This window comes from Temnothorax americanus, unplaced genomic scaffold, assembly GCF_048541705.1.
Source record: "Temnothorax americanus isolate GAGA-0224 unplaced genomic scaffold, ASM4854170v1 Scaffold41, whole genome shotgun sequence".
NCBI lineage: Eukaryota > Metazoa > Arthropoda > Insecta > Hymenoptera > Formicidae > Temnothorax > Temnothorax americanus.
The window spans coordinates 1,421,978-1,444,837 of record NW_027509559.1 but is presented as its reverse complement, the minus strand read 5'-3'; the positions used below and the strand labels follow the sequence as shown (position 1 = coordinate 1,444,837).

Sequence of the window (22,860 nt, the reverse complement as noted above, 5' to 3'; positions counted from 1 at the left end):
TCGCGTCCGGAACACTCGTTCGTAACTTAAATACGAAATGTATCGAAATTAAGTTTTCGGAATATCCAATCACAGTTATCATTTCAGAGCTTGCGATCTTCAAATAAATGCTTCAGCAATTTTAGATTTAATTATTTTCGTGTAATCATGGATACACTTTACATTTTCATAAGATTCCGAAGTTATATAGGTTCGAATTATGTCACGATTCAATTTTCCGCGATCTCACCGCGAACAACGGCGGCCACCGTTAATACCCACTTAGTGCCCGCCTAATTAACGGGTAATGCGATCGTACTACTCGGTCGGTCGGTGCACGACCGGTGTCTTTACGCGGGCGCGGACGCGAGCAATCAATTTTGCCTGTTAAATCAGCTTCCGCGGTCAACGGTTCAATGCGATCCAATATTCTCACTTCGCTGCCAATACAATCCGCAACTCCATTCGGCCGACATTCGACGGCCGCGTTGCCACGTACAAGGGAAGCTAATGCCTCTGGCTGAATCGAGGAGCGATACAAATTGATTTTACAAATAGAACAATGCCGCGTAGGCGAGGGGCGGGTGGCGGAACGGGGATGGGGGAGGAGGGCACACGGGGTCGTGGGGGGTTGGACGGCGGGGGCAGCGGAACACGCGCAGTGCGTCGACGATGCAATTGTGCTCGCGAAAATCAGCATTCGCGGTGGTGGCGATGGCAGCGAGGCGGGAACATTCTTCTCGGCACTGACTTTCAGGATTTTCAGAGACCAGAAAAAAGGGTGGAGAAAAAAAGAAGAGAAAAAAAAGAAGACATAATACTTCGTCCCGAAGCCAGGATGGACGGAGGGGTGGCAGGGACGGAGGGGGGTAGGGGGATTCGTAGGGAAATTATCTCGTGAGAGAGTAAAAGGCATGCAGTCATGTTATATAGATACGTAGTAGGCGTGAGATATGTAATATGTAATATAATAATAGACGTATCATATGAACTTTTTATGTGAACGGAACTGGAGAGGATTAGGCGAGAGAGAATGGATGGTACGAGAGACCAGGGAGGCTGGTCTCTCGGCGAGAGAAAGTTGGAATGTTTGAAGCTGAATATTTTAAGCGATTCGTGTAGTGCTGATGAATATAATGAGGTTTCGATGTATATAGGTACGTAGATAATATATATATAATGTATATAAGAGATAGTCGCATGTGTGTATGTAGCTTGTTACACCACCCGTTAGGTAACGAATGTAACGCGGCACGTGCGACATGAGCTACGATCCCCCGCGCCGTGTAACAAGCTACATATACCCGTTTATATGCATTCGGTATGTAGATATATATATATATATATATATATATATATATATATATATATATATGTATATATTTATCAGTCTCTAAGGGATTGCGTATGGGGGCATATTCGTTCTTGGAGGATCACGCGTGTCCCCAACGCTGGCGCGCGATGTCGATGGTCGGATCGTCACCTAATATAGGACCATCGATCGTTTCCAATTGGGATTATCGAGTTTGCCGATTTCACGGATGCTCAGGGATCGAAACCGGGATTCTTTCAACGAGATCAGTTTCTGCCGTTAGGTAAAAATGCGCGCCGGATATATAGCGACGGTTCTGTTAATTTCTTACAAACAGCTGAAGCAACGCCGATATTTTATCCAAGCTAGTAATAGCCTTCTAAATAATTACTTGTGTGACCAAAAAAAAATGAAGAAAAATTCCTTGTATAATGCAATAATATTCGCGATAATCTTTATAAAAGTATGATTTTATTTGAGATATTACACAGACTAGTAATATAAGGTAATAATAGTCAGACATATACTTTTTAATAATGTTCAATTATTTTTGCAGGAAGGAAGTAGTTGAATTGTACATAAGGTACTTAATGTACTTAATGTACTTAAATTTTCAAATTATTAAAAGTTATCATAGTTTTCTTTAATAGTTCATCTAAATCCTATATTCGTCGCCAATTGTCACTTTTCTGCCACTGCGTGAATAGATGCAGATACGCATTTCCGCGCATACATGCAAAGAAAGAAAATGCAATAAAATCTCTGTCGGGCAATGACGCCGGTTTCGATCACTGATCGTGCCTTCGTTTCGAGTGGCTTGGAGATCAAACTGTGCCGGGGAGGCGGGCGCTGATCCTCCAAGTGCGAGCATAGCAAGGTGGCAGGCACAGTCGTCACTACTGTACGTCCAAACCCATAGTGAATGATAAACAGGAAAAGAAAAACGGATGATGCTCGAATGCGCCGAGATCTCTAAAGGCAGTCGTAGTCAACCTATATGCAAATAACGAAAGAAGAGAATGTATAATATACACGCGCGACGCGCACTTAACGCCGTTATGAATTATTAATCTAGCTTATTCTTATTCTTTTGCGTTATTCTTTTCTCTTTCCTTTTTTTTTCTTTCTCTTCCGCCGAATTTTACGAGCGAATAAATTCATCGAATGAACTCATTCTCCTTATCTGTCCTTATGCGTGAGTCTTTCTCTCGGTTTATCAGGTTTTTTCTCTTTTTTCTCTCCTCTCGCCTCTCTTCCGTCGTTCTCGCGCGAACGAGGACGTCGAGGACCGATCTCGGAGAAATACCAAGACGCACGAGAGACCGCGAATATTTTCAGTTGAAATAATCTCAGCGGAATTAACAAACGTTCGTCGTTTTTCAGTAAGTACTCCGCGCCAAAAAGAAGCATCGTTAAGTTAAGTAAAGCGGGAATCTTGGGGGGGGGGTAGACGGACGAGGGGGGTAGAGCTCGGGATTGGCCAGGTTTGGGTGTGATTCTTCTTCGGTGGGTTTCGATTTCCTCGGATATATCGGATAAAGACAGACACAGGGCGTTGATGTCGGGTCATTGGCACATTTTAGACAGGTGATAATAGACGCAGACAAGGGACAAGGAGAGACGGTCCTTTGGGGTCCTTCATCATAAACCGTACGGTGCCGATTTAGCAATACTTGCCGATCCGTCGATAGAACAGAAAGCGAATATGTACACTTGTTGAGTTATTATCTCGTGTTCGTATCGTATATGTATATTATATAGGTATATATATAATAATATATATGATAGAAAAAGGAACGATATAATAAAAAAAAAAAAAAAACGCAACAGAGTCGTTCACGCAAGAGGCGCGCAATAAGGTCAGCGTTCGTGTAAAATGCTAGGACGTTCACTATAAGACAAGTTCGACAGGATGGTACATAAAGTGCAAGCCTGGCAAACACAAACAACACAAGACCAGGGGGGTTTTTCGTAAGTATACGACTCGTAACATACTATTATGTATATCAGTCATATGGCTAACGCATCTAAGGGACAAGAAGACAAGACATAACAGAAAGGGGAAGACAACAATCTGACGACATATCACAGATAACACAGAGACAATTCGTACGGTTGGCTTTAATGTATACGTGAAGAGCTCTTGCCCATGGACGGACGCTCGGATGATGCGTACAAGCGTTATATGTATATTCATAAGCGAGATAAATGATACAACTGACGAGATTCTCTGTATATCGTAATAAAAAAGAAACGGCATATAGATTCTTGAGGATTATATAGTATAGTTATTTACAGAACCGTTCCCGTTTCCTTTTTTTCTGCATGATTAAACTTCGCCCTGGATCTATTTCCGACGTGGATTTTACACAAAACAAGAGAGAGTGTTCCACAAAAAAGGATTTTAAAAAAGTAGGTTACCGAATATTTGTTGTAAATTCGATATCAATACCACGAGGATTGTTTCTCGTTCGTATGTTTTTTCAAAGTCCATGGCGTTTTTATTGCGAACAACATGTATTCGACTATTTTTATAAAAATATAGACGGAAACCCCGACGAGAGAGAGAGACGCGCGGCGCTACCTCGAGCGGGATAAACCGCTGCAAAAACCGTCGACGACTCATCTCCTGTACTGTACGTATCAACGCGAGCGTGGCCATGGGGCGCGAAAGTGAATAAAGACAGATAGGTTAGACAGGTAGATAGAGGCTGTGAGAGAAAGAGATATAGATAGAGAAAAAGAAAGAAAGAAAGAGAAAGAGAGAGAAAGAAAGAGAGAAAGAGAAAAAAGAGAGCGGACGAAGTAGAACAGGGGGGTGGTGTCGGATGAAAGAGATGAGATACAAATAAGCGAAGTGTGATCAAACATTGGCAAAACGCAAATATTCGTATAATGAGAAATGATAACAGGCTGTTATATGGACGGCGTAAAAACAAGGAATGGCAGAAAAGAGAGTGACAGAGAGAGAGAGAGAGAGAGAGAGAGAGAGAGAGAGAGAGAGAGAGAAACGAAACACAGGAAAGTAAATGACAGTGTTAGGCAGGCTAAAAGGTTCGATATATAAATACATAAGTGTTACATATTAATGGGTCATACGAAAGACATGTAAGATGAATGTACGAGCGAAACGAGCAATATATGATACTTTGTTCTTTCTTTTTTTTTTCTTTAAATTTTTTTGGATAATGAACGATTAGCGAGAGAGCTTGAGCTGCAACTTACCGCGGTGTAAAGGAACTCCAGAACGTACTACGTGTGGGAAAAACCAACGAGAAGAAAGGGCGTTACCACGGTCACAGAACCCGCGTTTGCGGGCAAAAAACGGAGGCGCGTGCGCAGCATTGCGCGAGCAATCGTTTTCTCTCGAGCAATTGCCTTTCCGAACGGCAATTTTTCTACTTATTGCGAGCGCGATCGCGTGCGGCGTCTCCGAATCACCGAACGGGCGCGTTTTAAAACTTTACAATCCGCCGCGATCTTCGGCCGCGAACCGAGCGGCGCGCGCCCGGCCTTCTCTTTCCGTCACCCCGGCTCCGTTCCGGCTGGACCGGCACGGAGACCCCGCGAGTGCTCCTCGCAATGTTCCGCACGCCATTACAGAAACAATAGACGTAGACACACACTAATCAAGCGTACCCATCACACACGCGATCCTTCCAGTCACGCAACATGAACGCAGTCACTCTCGGACTCATTCAACATAGAGTGGTATACAGTGTGACAGACACAAGTTGGAAACTACGCAACGCATACACATATGTATATATAATGATGTATATATATATATGGGCCCTATATATATATATATATATATATATATAGGGCCCAGAGAAAATGAATGACCAAATGACCGGTCGTATGTTAATACACACACGGCCGTCATTTCGACCGGGGATGGTGAACCCCCATGACGCCAACCCTCAGCGCGAGTACCCCGAACGGAACGACCGAGGGAAACTCTTATCAGTTCGGTCGTAACCAGGGTCGAAAGGATCGTCCCGGACCGACAACGAGAAGGAGATTCCATCGGCGTCGATCTAAGGGCCCGGGCTGAGGGACGATTCTCGAATATTGATTACCGCTGTCCGAGCAACCTCAATGCCAGTCTGAATACCTGATTCACGGCGGAGCGCTTGTATCCGCGAGCATCTTTCTCGTTTGGAGCAAGCGCGCTCTAAAAATCGTATTAACGCAAATAGCATGTCGAAGAAGGCACGAGAATTCTGATAGGGGAAAAGGTAACGTCGAAATATTCGTGAAGCTCACAAACTTTAAAGACGAATGATGGACATCTTGATAATTCTTCATTTAAATCTCAATGAGCGTTTAAATATCAATAAAAAAAACTGAAATATAGCGTTATTAATAATCAAGTAGAGATTCCAGTAAAGATTTGTTATTTAAGTTTAGTTGAATTGAGAGATAATTAACACGGAATACACGCCATTGTTAAAATTTTCAAACAAATGCAATTGTTGGCAGCAAGTATACTCGGAACGAGTAATCGATATTCCAGACGATATTACGAGACGAGTGGACAATGGACAAAAAACAATGCTCTAAATGCTCGACTTCTGGAAGAGTCTTTGGCGACAACATGGACCTTATTATACGCACCGGATATACAAAGTTTTCACGGAGTAAAAAGAAAGGAGACGGTACGAGAAATTTCAAACTTGTGTCTACCATATCTAGAAATACTTTTACGAGTGGGCGAGTCACGGCGCTTGTGCACTTTTGACATCGATAGCTCTCTGCACAGACTTTCTCATAGATAATTGCAAATTCTCGTTAAGGGAGTTTTGATATCCGCCTGTCTGACTCAACCATTCGTACGCTTTATCTATCAACTCCTTCCTCGTATAATCGCTTAACGAATGGCCAGATTAGATTGGTGTCGGAAAGCAATTTTGAAAATTGTATCTCTGTCCTTCCTTATATATGTTAGTTATATTGCGCGCAGGCCGAGTATACTGTTTATACTTTACTGACGATAACGAACAGTGCCTAGAGTACATTAACGCGTGAGAAATGAATTAACTAATAATAAGGTAATACAAAAGCAAGTCTCTAGCATATTTTCTCGTTATGCAGACTTTCGTCATTCAGTCCGTAGGCAAAACGGAGCCTTTTTTTTTTCGGTCTTCGGCTGTAGGGTGATTGGTAATCTGGTGGTGGTAAAGGGCTACACACAGAGGATAAACACTAGACAAAATACACGATACCTCCGAAGTGCCGTCGCGGCTTCTTCCAGCTGAGCGGCATACATATCGATAATCACTTCTTCAATGCCGAACAAAGGAAGATGGAAAAAAAATTTGATCTTGTGAAAAAATTCTTATATGGCTTAATATAAACTTTTTGAAAATTACATTTAGCTCATCTTCTTTAAATATCTTCTATCATATTTTGCTTAGAATAGCATTTTAATTGATTTCACGTGAAATTTGATTCTACATATTCGTGAATTATTAAATTTGATATATTTGCAATATCTTAGGCAAAGTTTGAGTTTTATGACGAATTTTTCTTAAACTAGCAATAAATAATATTCTCTTCTCTCCTTAATGACTGTATAAAAATAAAGATAAATCTCATTGATCTAATATGCATTTTTTTATTTATTATAGCCCTTGTTAATAACTGTAATTAAAAATATGCATCTAAAAGTTTTATATCGCGAATGTGGGGATTGATTAACGGAAAACCTTCGATTGGCAATGGTTCCGAAGTAATCATCGACATAATTGGCATTCGGAGGGGGGAAAGGGGTGAAACACTAGGAAAGGATGGTTAGGGGGTTGCAGGGTGTCACCCACCGGGGGCTCTCCTGATATTTCAGCTGTTACGGATGTGGATTCATGACGATTCGATCAAATTTTTGTAGCGTTCAATGGCCGCTCACGATGGGGGAAACATCAATTTAATAAATTAATTAAATTAAATAATTAATCGCAGTATTCTTCATTTAAATAATATTTACGACATATAACGTCCGTTCGCGACCAATAGTTTCGACATGTGACATGTTTGATCAACGAAATAATTTATATCGTGCTGCAAAATTAAATAAAATAACGATATATCGATAAGATTACAACGATTTCTGAATTTATAAACTGTTTTAGCCCACCATTTTTGCGACTAAGTTTTGTTTATTAACAATTTATAACGCAGAGCAGAAATATACAGATTCTTCCGTAATATAAAATTTTGTGTGCCGATAATATTTTGCACGGCTTGTAGTGCATCCGCATTAAACGTATATTTCACAAACAAAATATGTTACGCCTCCACAATAAATTAAAAACAAGTTATACGTGTTCAAAAGCTGAAAATATATTTTAATTAACTTTGTCCCCGTCCATGTGAAATTATTGGTGCGCATCCATCGTGCACGCATATGCAATATGCGTATGCATATACACATATATACATATACACGTGAAAGAGAAAGATATATTAAATAAATATGAGAAAGTATATGTACCCCATCGTAAACCGTTACCACAGATTGAAACGCGTAAGTTACATAATAATATTCATAACTCGATAACCGCGTGCAGCGTGACGCGATATATTGTATTTTCGCACATTAAATTTGTCAAGTCCTGTAAACTGCAATTTTGACATTAAATAACGCTTTTTGTAGGACGTTCACTGCATACGTCGAAGACAAATTCACGGCGTGCCGTACCGAAAGGAACGAAAGTGCTCAACCAAACACGATATGATACGCGTGTTTCTGGCTAACGATAAAAACCGAGAAAAGTAATGCGCGGCGGCGTAAAAGTCGTAAAAAGGCCAAACTATGACACACGCACAGCTATGCTATTTTATCTTCATTAAATGTCATATGTGTAACGTTTACGATCGACCGAGTCGTTGCCCGCGTTTACGTTCTTCTAAAGCATTAATGCAAAAATGAAATGAGAGAGAAATATCCGCGTGTGGTGTGTCGCGCGGAAAATCTGCCAGAAATTTTGTTGTGATTAAATGGCGAGTTCTCGGTCGTTCGAACACGTCACTCTCGCTTATCTTATGAAAGTAAGAGACTAAGCGAATTCTAATTCGAATTTTAATCCGTCCGGGTGGAAATGATCGATCTTACCTTTCCGTGTACTCGTCCATGTGGGCGTAGCTCTGTACGCTGTTCTCCTCGACGAGGAACTTCACCCGCTGATAGAAGGACGCTGTGACGCTGGGCGGTTGTTTTCGAAGGAGAACGTCCACGGGATTATTACTAGCAAGGCACATGATATGTTCTGAACAAGTTTCGTGCGAGCAGCACTCGCTGTCAGAGCAGTCCATCATGCCATCTGAGAAAGACAATCTATTAGATATCCTCTTCAACACGTTTCGCGCTCAATGAGATTCTATTTTTTTCGACGAGCCTTTTCTCTTTGCATCTTTATATTTTTATGAGCTTGAAGATTAAATAAGAATAATCGAAATTGTGATTTGGCATTTTGTATTCACGCTGTGTTACATTTTAACGCTACGTTGAACGCACCAATTAATATTTTACTGCCGTATAACAATACTATCTCACAAGTAAATTCCCCCTTTTGCCCGACTTCGCAAGAATAATATCCATTAGATACAGATGAGCAATAGTATTTCATTAATCAACGTTGATTTAATGCCGGGTTATACTTTGAGGACTCACCTTCGTCATTGTCAAGGTAATCATTACATTCCAATTCGAGTCGTATGCTGCAATCTCTACCGGCCCACCCGGTCGAACATTCGCAACTGTATTCGCCGTCCTGCAGGGTGCACAATCCGTGGCGGCTGCATCCATTCTCGCATCCGGCTATTAAAGAGAGAAAAACCATTTTCAATAATTGCAGTCGACTAATCGATTATTGAAAAATGATATTACGCCGTCTCGTATATCGGAAAACTTATTATCGACGGCAAAAATATATGCTCGAGCAAGGTAAAGCATACCGAATTTATTACGCGAATATAATCTCCTGTTTTAAATACGTACGTAATGTGCAGTGCCTTCCGTTCCACCCTTGGCTGCATACGCAGGTCCCATTCTTGCACTGGCCATGCTCGGCGCAACGCGAGTCGCACGGTTTTTGATCGCATTTCGTGCCGGTCCAGTCATCGTGGCATCTGCAAACAGGTATGTGCCTTCGCATCTTACAGAGCGCGTATAAACGAACTCACAACGACTTTTCGATTAACAATCGGAATTATGAAATAAAAACAGCGAGTATAAAGAGAAATAATACGATTTTGTTATGTTAATCGCATCGTACTTCGTGGTACCCGATACGCAAGTGCTTCTAACAGGATTTGTTATGTTAAACGGCGGTATCGCCGAACGTAAAATAATTTCTCGCCGTTTATACCGGCTGCAATAAAAAATGCGAGTTTGAGCCGAGTTCCGAAGTTGTTCTGCCGTAGTGAAGAACTTTTTGCACTTAGAGCCTCTTTTACGCCAACTCTCGGGGATGGAACGGGGGAAAGCGGCGGGCGAGAGAGGGGGAGAGGGGGTGGTAGACGAGAGGCGTCAGCTTTAGAATATGAGAAAGGAGATCCTCTCCCGCGTCCTTGATTCTGACAAAGGAAAGTGGGAAGGGACGAGGACGGTCCTTCGAGTTGTGATAAGTTGGCGCCTCGTAAGACAGAGCCTTTTTCTCGCAATTTTTCACCTTTTTAGCCTCAACTTTTGTGCCCGCGATCCCGGCGAGCAATTTACTCATTTTTAGGCCATTCTTCGCCCGCATCTATCCCACAATATTTCAATGTCCCGACAAAACGTTACTCTCTTTCTCTTTCTCTCTAGCGCGCGAGCGGCGCGCGCGCGCGCGGATTACTATTAAATGCCCCCGCGACGTGCCTTCCTCGCGCGCGTTCGCCCGTTGAAAACTTTACGACGTTTCTCGCACTCTTCGACACGCGGCATTACCCGGTAATCTATTCCAGTCGTAAAAGTTGCAAAAAGCTCGCACGTCACGCTCTATATGAAGCACAGAGAGCGCCGCGCGTAAATGGCCGTCACGTCCGCACAATTCCGCAAATCTCCCGCATTAAACAATGATCTCGCGCGGAGGTGCGGGCGTCATATGGGGATAGAGAGAAACGAAATCGAGGTCGCGTGGAATTTCTTTAATCCTCGCGAGAAAAACGACCTATAGGCATTTGAGACACGCGTCACTTTCCTCGTTCAATCCCGGCGAGAGAGATAGAGAGAGCGAGCGGCCGTTGGCTGGTGCACCGTCGGTTGCGCCAGCGGGTAACCCAATTCCGGAATCCCGGTCGCAATTCACGTCCGCGGAGGGCCCGTAAAGGACAACGATATAGAAAGGACGATGTGTGTACGTGCAAGTGCGCGCATCGTGTGTGTGTGTGTGTGTGTTATGTTATACTGACTTGCAGCGGCCCTGCTCGCAGGATCCGTGAAGTCCGCAGTCCAGACCGCAGCTCGGCTGCGAGCAATCGACCCCGGTCCAATGCTCCTCGCAGACGCAGGCCGCGGATTCGAGGTCGTACGTGCCGTGATCGGAGCAGCCGGGCAGGCACTGGTACACCTGCTGATCGACCTGATTGCACCGCTCGCCCTGCCAGCCGGCCTTGCAGTAACACTTGCCGGAGACACAGGCGCCGTGGCCGTTGCAGTTTGGGTCGGAGCAGTCGGCTGAAAGTTTGCGAAAGAGAAACGGATCGAGCGCGATAGCTTTAGATTAGAAACTATCGCGTTTTTTACGGTTCGGCGCGACCTGGACGCCTTCTCTCGCTAAAGGCTAAACTTCCCCCACGGTTCACGCGGGGTGAGGCGCATCCCCGTCAGTTATCAGAGCCCCACCCCCGTCTTCCCTCGCCCGTCACGCCCGGGCGCCGCTGATGATTGCATCCATGGCGTGGACGAATGGACCAACTTTTTAAATTATGGCATCGGAACAATTGCATTATTCCCGCGGATCCCACCTGCCCCGGGGAAATTATGAAACTTAATTCCAGTGCGTCCTCGGCGCAGCAGCGGCGGTGGCGGCGCCGTCGCGGGCCGCGTCGTCGTTCGCGTTCGCTGTGCCCCGTTAAGTTATATGTATGTATAAGTATACACGGGACGCGAGAGATGAGAGAAATTCCTGGCGGATTCTTCTTGCATTATGTATGCGCGACGTTGATCGAACGGGATCATAGATTTGTTCGTTTTCATTAGGACCTGGCAGGTGCGTTCGCGCGCCGCGCCGCGCCGTGAAACGCGCGGAAACACGGAACGCGATAAATTGGGCGTTGAAGTATGATACCATTAAGCGTATTTAATGGTACATACAGAATGTTTCTTCGGAACGAACTCTCTTCGGTAAAAATGCTGAGACATCAATTTCTAAGCCGTGAACGACAAGAGAAACGGCAGTTTTTAACGAATTAAAGATCACTCGGAATAAGTGGCGAAAATGAATCTTTCAGAAATTGAATAAAGCGCATTATATGAAATGAAGCATAAAACAAATAAATGTATGTATCATATCGTTAAAAAAATATAAGATATAAACAATAATAATGAGAAAAACACGACCGTTATGATATACAATCAATTAGAGAGAAAAACGCCATTTATGGTCCGGACTAGATTTTGGTAGTCTAAAGGGCCCCGCACAATGAAAAATATAAGGAACAAGGAACAGACATTAGCGATTAGAAATAAGAAATCAGGAATAAAGCTGGTGTAGTATTGATACACGGCTTGCGATAGGTTAAAAATCTGTTGCCTGTGTTATTCCCTGTTTCTGTTGCCTGTATTTTTCATCGTACATTCAACTTTATTCTTGATCCTTTAGTCCTAATCTAGCTAATATCTGTTCTTTGTTTCTTATATTTTTCATTGTGCGGAGGCCCTAATAATAACTGCAGTGTGAACTTTAATTCAGGTTCGAACTCTGGCTGAGGTGATATTTTTCACAATAAATTCTTTGCAGTGATTTAATAAGGATGGTTATTAGCATCCAAATTTAAATTGATTATTATTTATCGATTCGAATATGTAGATTTACCGTTCAACTAAGTGTGTTTGAAAGATCGACAAAAAATCGGCGCGCAGTTTACTAAGTTTGGAAAAAAGTATATAAAATTCATACAATATTATTATTAGATCACCAACATCCAATCCGGACCATAAATAGCGTTTTTCTTACTAATTGATAACATAAAATATAAGTGAGATCACAACTGTCTTTAAAGGTAAGTTTTTTAAAGAAATAACTTGTCTCTCGATTTGGATTCTTATTCGCCAGTTAGTTCTCATTTGCCGTCGTGTCGCGACTAATGCAAATCCGTTTCCGCTCGACGAATTTATCGTTCTTACGATTGGAGCTGACATATTCCACTGACGTGGAACTAATACCGTTTTCGTCTGCGTTTAGGAAAAAGCGACGGGCGAGCGTATCTCTAACGAGGACCGTGAGAATGTCAGAGACGAAGTGTCTCGTTCCCGGCGAATAATCTCGTCATTTATATCGTACGTCACTCAGTCCCCGGAATTTCCGGGGTGTGCGAAATTATAACGTATCGAACGCAGCTGCGTGCAGCGCGCGCGCGCGTGTATTATTCAAATTCCCGCGAAACAATACGAAACTAATTGTTGCACCGAATTGGCATGGCTTGACCCATATGTAAATTTGGAGAACTCAGCGTGCATTAATTATAGGTTGTACACAGGCCGGGCTGTGTTCTCCACCGACGGGGACTCTGCATTACTAATATCTTGAATCTCCCCGGATAGAGGGCCAGAACGTACGCTTGAATTATGGGAAAATTAATGGTGCTGTGACAAACATGAAGAAATAACGATCCGAGGCAGAAATAGATGTTCGAGGTAAACGTTTTCCGTCACCCGTGACTTTCCGCTAAGCCGTTTTTAAGGCTGAAATATGGGTCGTGATATCGCGCGCCGCATTTGCAATGCAACGTCATCGCTCGCGAATCGTCCTCGTATAATCTTTTCAAGCCGGTCCGCCGCGGTATCGTCAATTTTTCCCCCCTTTTTTCTCACATCCTTGTAAGGAAATATATAAATCCTAATTTTAGAAGCAAATAACTCGCCTCTAAATTTTAGTTTATCGCTAACTTACGTTCGTCGCAAAAGGCGCCCTTCCAGCCGGGATTACAGACGCAGGATCCTCTGACGCACTGGCCATGCTGATTGCAATCAGGAACTTGGCAGTCACCTAACGGTATGTCGCACTCCGCGCCCTTCCAGCCCTCCTCGCAGTGGCACATACCACCGCCGTATTGTCCGTGAGAAGAACACAAAACTGGGCATACGCTTTTGCTGCAATCAGCACCCTGGAAGTTTCGTCACCTTAGTCTCTGATCTCTTCGGGTGATACATAGTCAGATAATTTCAGAATAATTGTGCAGAAACGTACCTGATATCCGTCTATACAATCGCACTTGCCGAGGTAGCACGATCCACGTCCGGAGCAGTCATTCGGACACGTGGTGGAGACACCTTCGGCTTCCGTCACGACCAGCGTAACCTTGTAAGGCTGCAACTCGTCGTTGTACACGGACAGGAACCAGTCGCCGGTGTCGAAGTACTGCAGCAGACTGACGTTGACCATCAGCGGCTCCACGATGGTCCTCTTGATGAGCACGTGTTGATAGGACGCGGCCGGCTGCGCCGCGCGTTCCACGCGAACGTCCTGCGGGCTGCTGGACTGCATAAAACTGACCGCCTCCGCGGTGACGTCCCTCTTCAGCCTGTGGACCACCCTGCCACCCTTGACGAACTCCACGAAATCGTACTGCGTGACGCTGGGCGCGACGTTCCGCCTGCCGTACACCGCGAAATTCGCGCCCCACGGCAGGGTCAGGTTAAGCCTGATGAACGCCGGCTGCTTGTTGCGGAACTCCGTGTTCCAGAAGTGATACGGCTGAATAACGGCGGAATGCGCGACGTTGTAGGCCTGTAGCTCGAGCACGGCCGGCCATTGCTGCGCCGATTGCTGGATCTGCGGGTCGCTCTGCTGATCACCGGCGTTGTCCGCGGCGCTCGAATGCTCCGCCGTGCTCGTCGGCAGGGATTCTGCGAGGGAGAGACGCGAAGATGGTGACACATTCGATAACATAAGTAGCGTAAGTCGTTAAGAAAGTCGCGAGGCAAATAAAATGTTGTCTAGCATAAAATTTAGTGATATCTTTTTATAAGAAAAGAAAAAGTCTCTTATATATTCGTCTGACTTATACCGCGCTGCACGACGACCTGTGCATTTCAGTTGCAACATAGTAAACTGTATGATGTGTAAATTTGATGAGTGAACAATTAAGAAAAAAAGATTATATTTTTATTTTTAAATGTATCGTTTTTAGAAAAAGATATAAAAAGAATATTATCAAACGTTTATTTTAAGCCGAGCAGAGCTCACGCTCACGATCTTTTTATCGTGGCTTTTTATTGCTCCATATATATTCCTCGGTTTATTTCCATATCAAGTGCGTCAAATGTACCTCAATTGTTCAATTATCTTTCGGAATTGGTACAGCTCACAGTGTGAAATCTTTACAGTGAGTGACATTTGGATGGGCGGCGATATATAGTCCTCGCTAAAGATATTATATTGATGAAACGTTCATCCACTCGCGCTTCCCAAAAGCAATTAGCGTATGACGCTGTACGCGAGAGTATTTACATCATGCAGAGTAGATGCAAATTAATACCGCTCGATATTTACCTTCTGTGGGGATCTGCGTGGATATCGAGTCGTGGATGTGTGCGTTTTCGTGAGTGACAGCTTTGATATCTTGAACCAGAATGCAGTTTGTGCTGTCTATCGGGCGCATAGAGCTCACTGCTGGAAAGTAAACAAAGGGCATTCGTTTTAGGAATAAAAGAAAGGATGAAACTCCACCGCGTGCGCGCGGAGATGCCTCACGCGCAATCGCGCGTAGACACCAATGTTATATTTGCAACGTACGACTGGTATTCTAGAGGGTGAAATGGCATTGCGCCGCGCGCGACGCTTTTATAGCGTCAGGAATCAAGAACGGCTTTAGTCGAACGTCTGGCAGCGGCCTAATGGGTTCATAAATTCGGACAATCGCTTTCGAATTACGATGGCACACTAGATTTCCCATGACAACCCGACCTTCCTGCTCGAGTAACTTTTAAAGCAACGTATCCGTGTAATAAAGTTCGAGGTCTCACGGCTTGAATCACGGCTTGTATCGAGCGTATACGATATTGCTTCATCAGATCAAGAATTCTGAAATGGCGCTATAATACCCTTGTATCGTTTATATATATGGTATTCTTTTTATATATAAATTCTAACAAAATAGCGTGACGAGCAATGATCAATTCGACGAGTCTAACTATATAGTCAATGACAAATGATTACGATGATGTAATATTTAGATGGAGACCCCTCAAAGACCAATTAATATCGGCCGATATGATCCGAGATCCAATTATGTTGATGCTATATATCAGTAGTTATCTGGGAATTTCAGGTCATTTATATTAATGTTTTCTGAGCGATAAGTGCAAGTTCGTTGAATTTAAACGCCATGATAAATTTGGCAATAAAACCCTTATCCGTGGCGGGATATTGCGGTTTAATTAATTATCTGTCTCGTGCGCCACGAGCGCCACAAATTAATTACGCGATTTAACGAGAGTTTTTAAAAAAGAGGCAGACCCGGGCCAACGCAACCCCCGCCTAACGACCTCTTGGCTTATCAACGCAACAAAACATCGATAACGCGTATAATTGAATTCGCGTGTTATTGCCGCGCGGGTGATTTGACAAATCGCTATTCGCCGATACACTCGGCGCCGATATTTAATGGACGCGTTTTCGCGCCCCGCGATTTGTCGCATCGCGGATTGTACATAAGCTCTCTGTCGGTCGTGGTAATAGCACTCGTTATTGCGCATCGTTTCTAGTTGTAATTGCCATTGTGTGCTGTAATACATTGTTATTTTATTATATCCCCACAGCTTTTCCCCAAAGCGCACGCGGAAAAATACAGCGGTAAATAAAAGCGGAGACCAATATTTGGCTTTTGATAGCGAGAGAGATAGCGCGCAAACGCGTAAAAGTTTAAACTGAATAATTTAATAATTTCCCCCCAATACTTGTCGCAATAACTTGTCTTTGGCCATAGAAAGGTCTTCCGTGCAGACGATAGTCCTTGACAAGTTTCTTCGAGGTAAAGAAGCTGCGCGAAGCGTGCGAGACGAGGGGTTACGCGTACACGTGAAAGTCTTCCGTGTGTGTACACAAGCGGGCGCATACACATGACGCACACATGTACACATGTACGCACGTCAGACCGGAGATAGGCGAAATGACCGGAAAAGAGCGACTATTCCTTCGGGATCGACGTTGCCTGGCCGCCATGTAACTATCGCCGAAATTGAGTTGCAGTGAACTGTGAATGACCTTATTTCGCGTATATGCCAGTCAGCGTGGCATCGTTTTCGTTCCCGTTTCACGTCGCTGCAACTCAGCAATCCAACTTTCCACATATCGCACACTCGATGTCTAAAAAAATCACGCAATAACTTCGATACACCACCAAACATTATAGAAAACGGGTCAATTATTTTATACATTGGAAATATGTAAATACGTGTAGTATATACTGAAAATGAGTTTTTTAAAATATTCGATACATAATACAGAGCCTTGCCTCAGCCTTTCTCAATTTATCTTGAATAGACTTTATTTTAGCAACGCTTTAATATCGCAGCCGTTCCTAAAATATTTGACGTTGTAAATTAGGAATATAGCGAATGCAAAATGAGCTTGCACTTGGGATCTCTGAGTAATTTGATCTACCGGCAGCTGCGACCTCTGAGACACGCTGTATGCTTAACCGTATAAGGACAATACTCCGAAACGAAGTCATCTCAAAATCCAATATATGCCATGGATCGAGGGACTGCCAAGTTTTGATGATGAGCCACCAGAAATTTAAAATGGCCATAATGCGATCGGTCGTTACATCACCAGTCTGCCTCCTTGCTTTCGCGGGGGGATGGAAAAGGCGAGCGCGACTGCAAAGAACAGCGGGCACGTTCACGGGGGGGGGGGGGGGGGGAGAGGGGAAGGGGGTGAAGGAAGAGGGAGAAGAGGGAGGGGCGCAAAGGAACAACTTTTTCAATTATATACCTCCGGATCGATAGAGCGATTCATTCCCGAGAATGATTCCCGGATTATCGTAGGATTATCCCGCCGCCATCCCGGCCGGTCCGTTCTACCGCCCACTTCCGCTCGTACGTTATAATGAAATGTTTACAATCGATCCGTCTACCCTTTCGTTCCGATCCGGCGAAGCGTGAGTCCAGACACGACAGCGTTATCGAGCTGCCTACAATGTCGTTATTATATTGACGAGTTAACTATTAATGGCGCAGTAATAATGTTTTCTCGCGGACAGGAAACACAAGCGGATGAATCATATTACGGTTTTTTAACGACAAACATCCCATTAAAAATTGTTATTTCAACGTTGTGTCAACAGTTTTCGATCATAATTAAAGAAATTTTGCATGAGAGATCTGAAATGAATTCCGTATACGATGGTCAAAGTCCATTTCGCGAACGTATTAAACTTTATCATCCGAAGATGCAGGGGCCAAGGGGATTTGACGGGAGAAGGAAGGGGGCCGCATTGTGTTCCGCGAATCTGTACAGCATCTCCCCCCCTCCCTCATTGGTTCCTTGCGAATAATCTAAAAATTAAACGCTTATTACAGAAATAAATGAAAGATGCTTTCCATGATTTACAAATACACGCCCGTTGAAAATAATTACAAATGACAAACAATATTTTCTACAATAGCTTTACTCTCAGCTTCGGGACAGTTTGTCAAGAGGAATTATCGTGGCAACGGTTTCGTTGATGGTCATTTGTAAATGAAACCGTGGAAGAGGTCCGCGTCGGAAGTGGCTTGTCGCGAAACGATTTTAGCCCTGTGAGGGCCACAAGCGAGCAAGCAAGCAAGCAAGCCGACATACGTCAAATTACCGAAAAGCAAGGTAACTCGCGTACATGCAAAATTTGTGTGTTCCGGAGCGAGGCCGAGGGACGAAACGAGAAGGGAGGGTTCGCGCACACGGCTTCGTGAGTCTCGCAGCGTGTGCGCGTGCGCGCATATACCTATATAATCGCAGTGTGTGTGTGTGTGTGTGTGTGTGCTCGCGACGAGAGAGGGTAGACGGACCTGCAACGACCGTAAAAGAGACGCGAGCGCGAGGGAGGACGGAGAGAGGTAACGCCGGAGCTGCGGGGTAGTTTGGATGCAGTAGCAAACAGGCAGATTGGATTCCAGACTCGATTTACTGGAATGCAGAAATAACAGCTGGCGAGTAGAGTCTCCTCGAGGCCGAGAATCGACTTTGCAGTCTCTACCATTTCCCCCCCCCCTCTCTCTATCTCTCTCTCTTCCTGCGACACGCAGGACGGGAGGTGGAAGAAGAACATAGACGCCGAAGTCGGGGTGGACAGTTCCACGAGGAGAAGCGGAGGGGTGTGTTACATAGATTCGCGGAACACATTGCCCAGCTACTCGCATCCCTTCGTTCTCCCGTCAAACCCCCTTAGTCCCTGCGACTTCGGATGACGAAGTCTAATACGTTCGCAAGTCGGACCGTGATTATCGTACGGATTTTCGGATTTTTCGTGAAAATGCAAAAACACGATTTGCGTGAAGGCGGAAAAGGGCGGAGAGGGAGGAAAGCAGGTTCCTTTCTGTTGCGCGCTGATAACAGGCAAGCATTAATTCCTCTAATCGGACTCGGCACCGAGTGGAGATGCAGCGATCTTCAGGCCCGTCCGCCGCGTATCTTCGGCCTCGCACCCCGTTGGCTCCTGCATTAGCATAACGGACCTGGTGGAGCCATTTTCCAAGACCTTTTTGCAGTAACGTGATAACCTAACGTGGTGTTCTTTCAACGTTGATCTTAACGACGCGGATCAACGAGGGGACGATTTGTCTTTCGTTTTCTTGCCGCGAAAGCTCGTTAATAGAGCCGGCTACCAACGGCAAGAATGTCGTCGTAGTGTTTAGCTTCAATAAGATTTCACGTTTACACACATCGCGCGGTTTTCGCCGCGTTGTTATTTATGCAGCAAAATTTACCAATGTTAGCCGTAGGGCGTATCGAGATAGTGCGCCGTTAGTTGCACGGATATCGATTTGTCGGGTAGGCCATTGCCCTGGGAAATTGCCCGATTCGTTTAAGCAAAGACACGTACTTTTAAATTCTGACAATCTGTTTTCTCTCAGCAAATATAACAGAAAATTTGAAAATTTTGAAATCGATGATATATTTGAGAACGTCAAACGCACACACACACACGCTGACGTATTGTTGTTGTTTGAAGTACCTTTCTGCAGTGTCTCATGCGACTCCCTGTTACTAATGTTATTAACGGATAGAAAGGCGTGGTATCGATTCATACACGAATGCGTTCACCCTTTTCCCCGACTCTGTGACGCGCTACGGGGGGTGTGTAGTTTCTCAACTACGAGTGTTACGGGTAAAACGCACCCCATGCCACGGGAACGCTTCCTCGCTATCGGCGGGCAATATTTTTGCCTCTCCCTAACCGGATGGAGCCAACCACTCCGCGTTAAATGAACCATTACGCTGGCAATGTTACGCCGTAGCTACGCTTCCTACAGAACATCCGGACTTCCGCCGTTAAACAGTATTTAATTTTCCCGAATACGGCTATATACATCGTTTGCACACGCTCAAAGTATTATTCCGTGCTACTGTTATGATAATAACAATTCAATAATAAGAGAAAATAAATTTAAGATTAAAAGCAAAACGATTTTAGTAAGTGCAGGAAAATGTGTTTATAAGATGTTACATTTATATTTTCTTTTCACATATTTCCTTTTTATGTATATCATGTAAACATTCTTCTTTAACAGACAGAGACATTGTGAAAATAATTTTTGTAATGCAGTATTTCAAAAATCTATAAAACAAAATAAATTCGGTAATAATCTCTTCGCAAGAAATGTTTCAACATAACATTTAAAACAAACCGGATTCTATGACTCAAAACTGCTTCCATCATTAGAAAACGTAGTGTTGACCTTTAAGGTCAATCGTAAAATAATATTGCTGCGGTAATATTACGTGCACCGACATTGCAAGAAAAATGTTAATGTATGCATAATGTGCGAACAAACATAATACAGCTGCATTGTATAATATTCCGAATAGGTTGCTTTCTCTCTTTTTCTCGTAAAAATTTAATTAATTCTGCCGTCCTTTTTATTAATTTCATGCTTTGTTCATCTGATGACTCTGTTTTTGCGTTTATTAAATTTCGTGTATATTATCTAAACCGCGCGACCGCATAAAAAATTGTTATTACGGCACATCGAAAACGGAGCCTTTTTACAAATAAATTAGTTTGCCTCGCTCTTAACAATTTTTTTTTGTCTTTAGAAGCCCGAGCGAAAATACGAATTTTACGTCCGCTATAATATTTGTGAATCCCATTTAGTTATGATTTGCATGATTACGTGAAATTCGTCATGCCTCCACGCGGAATGTTATGGTGTCAGTCATATGTATAATCCCCCTCTGCGCGTACAGGGATTAGCATGGTGCAGTAATGCCGACGTTCCGATGGATTTTAGCATTAGGTGGGTTGGGTTAGTCGTAACCAGATTTGCAAGTTAATAATAAATTATTGTACCGTGAATTTCGGGTCAGCCATCAGCAATAGAATTGCGCGGACTATCCGCCGCCGGCTATGTTACGACTCGGACGTGCGCTCTGGGACTAATAAAAACGGTTCATTCAAATTTACATTGAGGCAAATATTATTTATGAAATGACTGCATTAAATAGCTGTCCCTCATCCTCTTCGTGCATTACCAGATATAAATCTGGTTACATCTTTATAGTTCAGCTTCAGTTCACATTAATCTAATCAGACATTCGTTCAATCTAAAATCGGCTGCGATATATTCGGCGTAGCGGAGCCGCACGATCGCGTTCGAAGCTTCGAAATAAGGTTTGTTGAGAGGGTTTAAGGAGACGATCACTTACCAGCAAAGTACGCCAGCATCGCCGTCAGCGCCACGGCCAAGAGGATCAGGGCGATCGAGAAGCATTTCCAGGAGCACCTGTGCTGACAACGTTTGTCGATGTGAAAGCGCGACGGCGAATACGGGGAGTAGTGCGGCACCGCTGCGGCACGAAGCGGAAAACCCGGCATCACCATAGCCTGGCCTTGCGCGCTTACTGTGGCGGTACCGCCATTTCCGGCGCCGCCTAAACCGCCGCCCAGTGAGCCCACCGTCACCTGCTGTTGCGGTGGCGGAAGCCTGAAACAACAAGAAATAACCGAGATGTTAGAATACGCGTCTATAGAGAGACGCGATGGAAGTAACGTTATATCGTGAAACCGCATGATTACGCTCCGCCGTAATATACACGTGTATATATGTGTTAAATTACGCAAGATGATACGTCTTAATCAGGTTACCTCGGGTCACCTCGACGAATCGATCGTCGCGATTAATACCTGCGCGAGATCGAATGATCGGCCGACGATGACAAATCGTCCGTGCGATTGCGAATCAGAATGGAGCCGAGACGTCGATTAGTATCTCCCAATGTGTCTTGGTTACTGCTGATTATTAGTTAAATTCATGCCGATACTCGTCGGCATGTATCGGTGCGGCGCCGCGGCGTCGGGGGGTAATAAATGGGAGAGTTGACTGCGCGTACGCGGGCTCCGCTTGATCCGACGTCGCTCCGAGGGCGATATATACGCACCGGCGATAAATCGATGACCGGTATCTGTTCGGCGCACGTGTGCCAGGCGGAGGCGACGGCGATCGCGCGTCGTGGTACATAGACCGGAGCATCGGCAACGCGCGTCCGGGGATGCAGATAACGCCGTGCTTATAAAAGATGCAGATGCCGCCATTAGCCCGACATGGCAGGCCGCGTGTGCGTGTGCCGTATATCGCCCGCACGAGACACGAGACGCACGAAAACCCGCGGGCTTTTCGGGGAATGACGTTCGCGCGGGGGTGACCGGCGAGGTTCAGGCCCTACCCGTCGGACCCGTGTCAAGGATTTTATTTTCATCATCGACGATATTTATCTTCGTCCCCCTCGTCGCGAGGCACCGGGATAAGCGTGGCCAATAGCCGGACCGGATGAAAGGCCAACGTCGAAACAGGGATTTAATATGGTGCCCAGAATAAATATAGTTTTCCGATAATCATGCGGATTCATGAATAGCATTATGCGCGCGCCGCGGCTGGAAATCCCGTAAGAATAACTCGATTGACAGTACGTCTCTGGTTAGGGACGAGAGGATAGAGGGAAGGGCAAAAGGGGAGGACTTGAAACCAGACCAGAAAAAGGAAACAAGCGGGAACTCTCTCTTAACAATGCGCCGCGGCGCCAATATTGGATTTTCCGCTTAAAAATTCACGTAGTATAAAGCCCCGAACACGAGGCGCGGCTCCTTGAGAATCGAATGCTTACGAAAAATCGCTTTCGTGTCGGTTTTACGCCAGGTTCGACGCCAGTTCGAAAGCAGTCAGA

General features: G+C 44.5%; 1 protein-coding gene across 12 annotated transcripts in view; it reads right to left on the bottom strand.

The window, feature by feature from the left end:
* Ten-a (Teneurin-a transmembrane protein) overlaps nt 1-22,860 on the bottom strand; it is a 450,404-nt gene that overhangs the window by 11,723 nt on the left and 415,821 nt on the right. For all 12 annotated transcript variants that reach the window (XM_077416125.1, XM_077416128.1, XM_077416124.1 and 9 more), the window contains 9 exons: nt 21,346-21,623; nt 14,989-15,108; nt 13,684-14,342; nt 13,387-13,600; nt 10,685-10,949; nt 9,291-9,421; nt 8,964-9,110; nt 8,406-8,613; nt 4,517-4,543 (listed from right to left, as the gene is read on the bottom strand). In XM_077416125.1, coding sequence (XP_077272251.1) covers nt 4,517-4,543; nt 8,406-8,613; nt 8,964-9,110; nt 9,291-9,421; nt 10,685-10,949; nt 13,387-13,600; nt 13,684-14,342; nt 14,989-15,108; nt 21,346-21,623 — 2,049 coding nt within the window. The remainder of the gene's footprint in view (nt 1-4,516; nt 4,544-8,405; nt 8,614-8,963; nt 9,111-9,290; nt 9,422-10,684; nt 10,950-13,386; nt 13,601-13,683; nt 14,343-14,988; nt 15,109-21,345; nt 21,624-22,860) is intronic.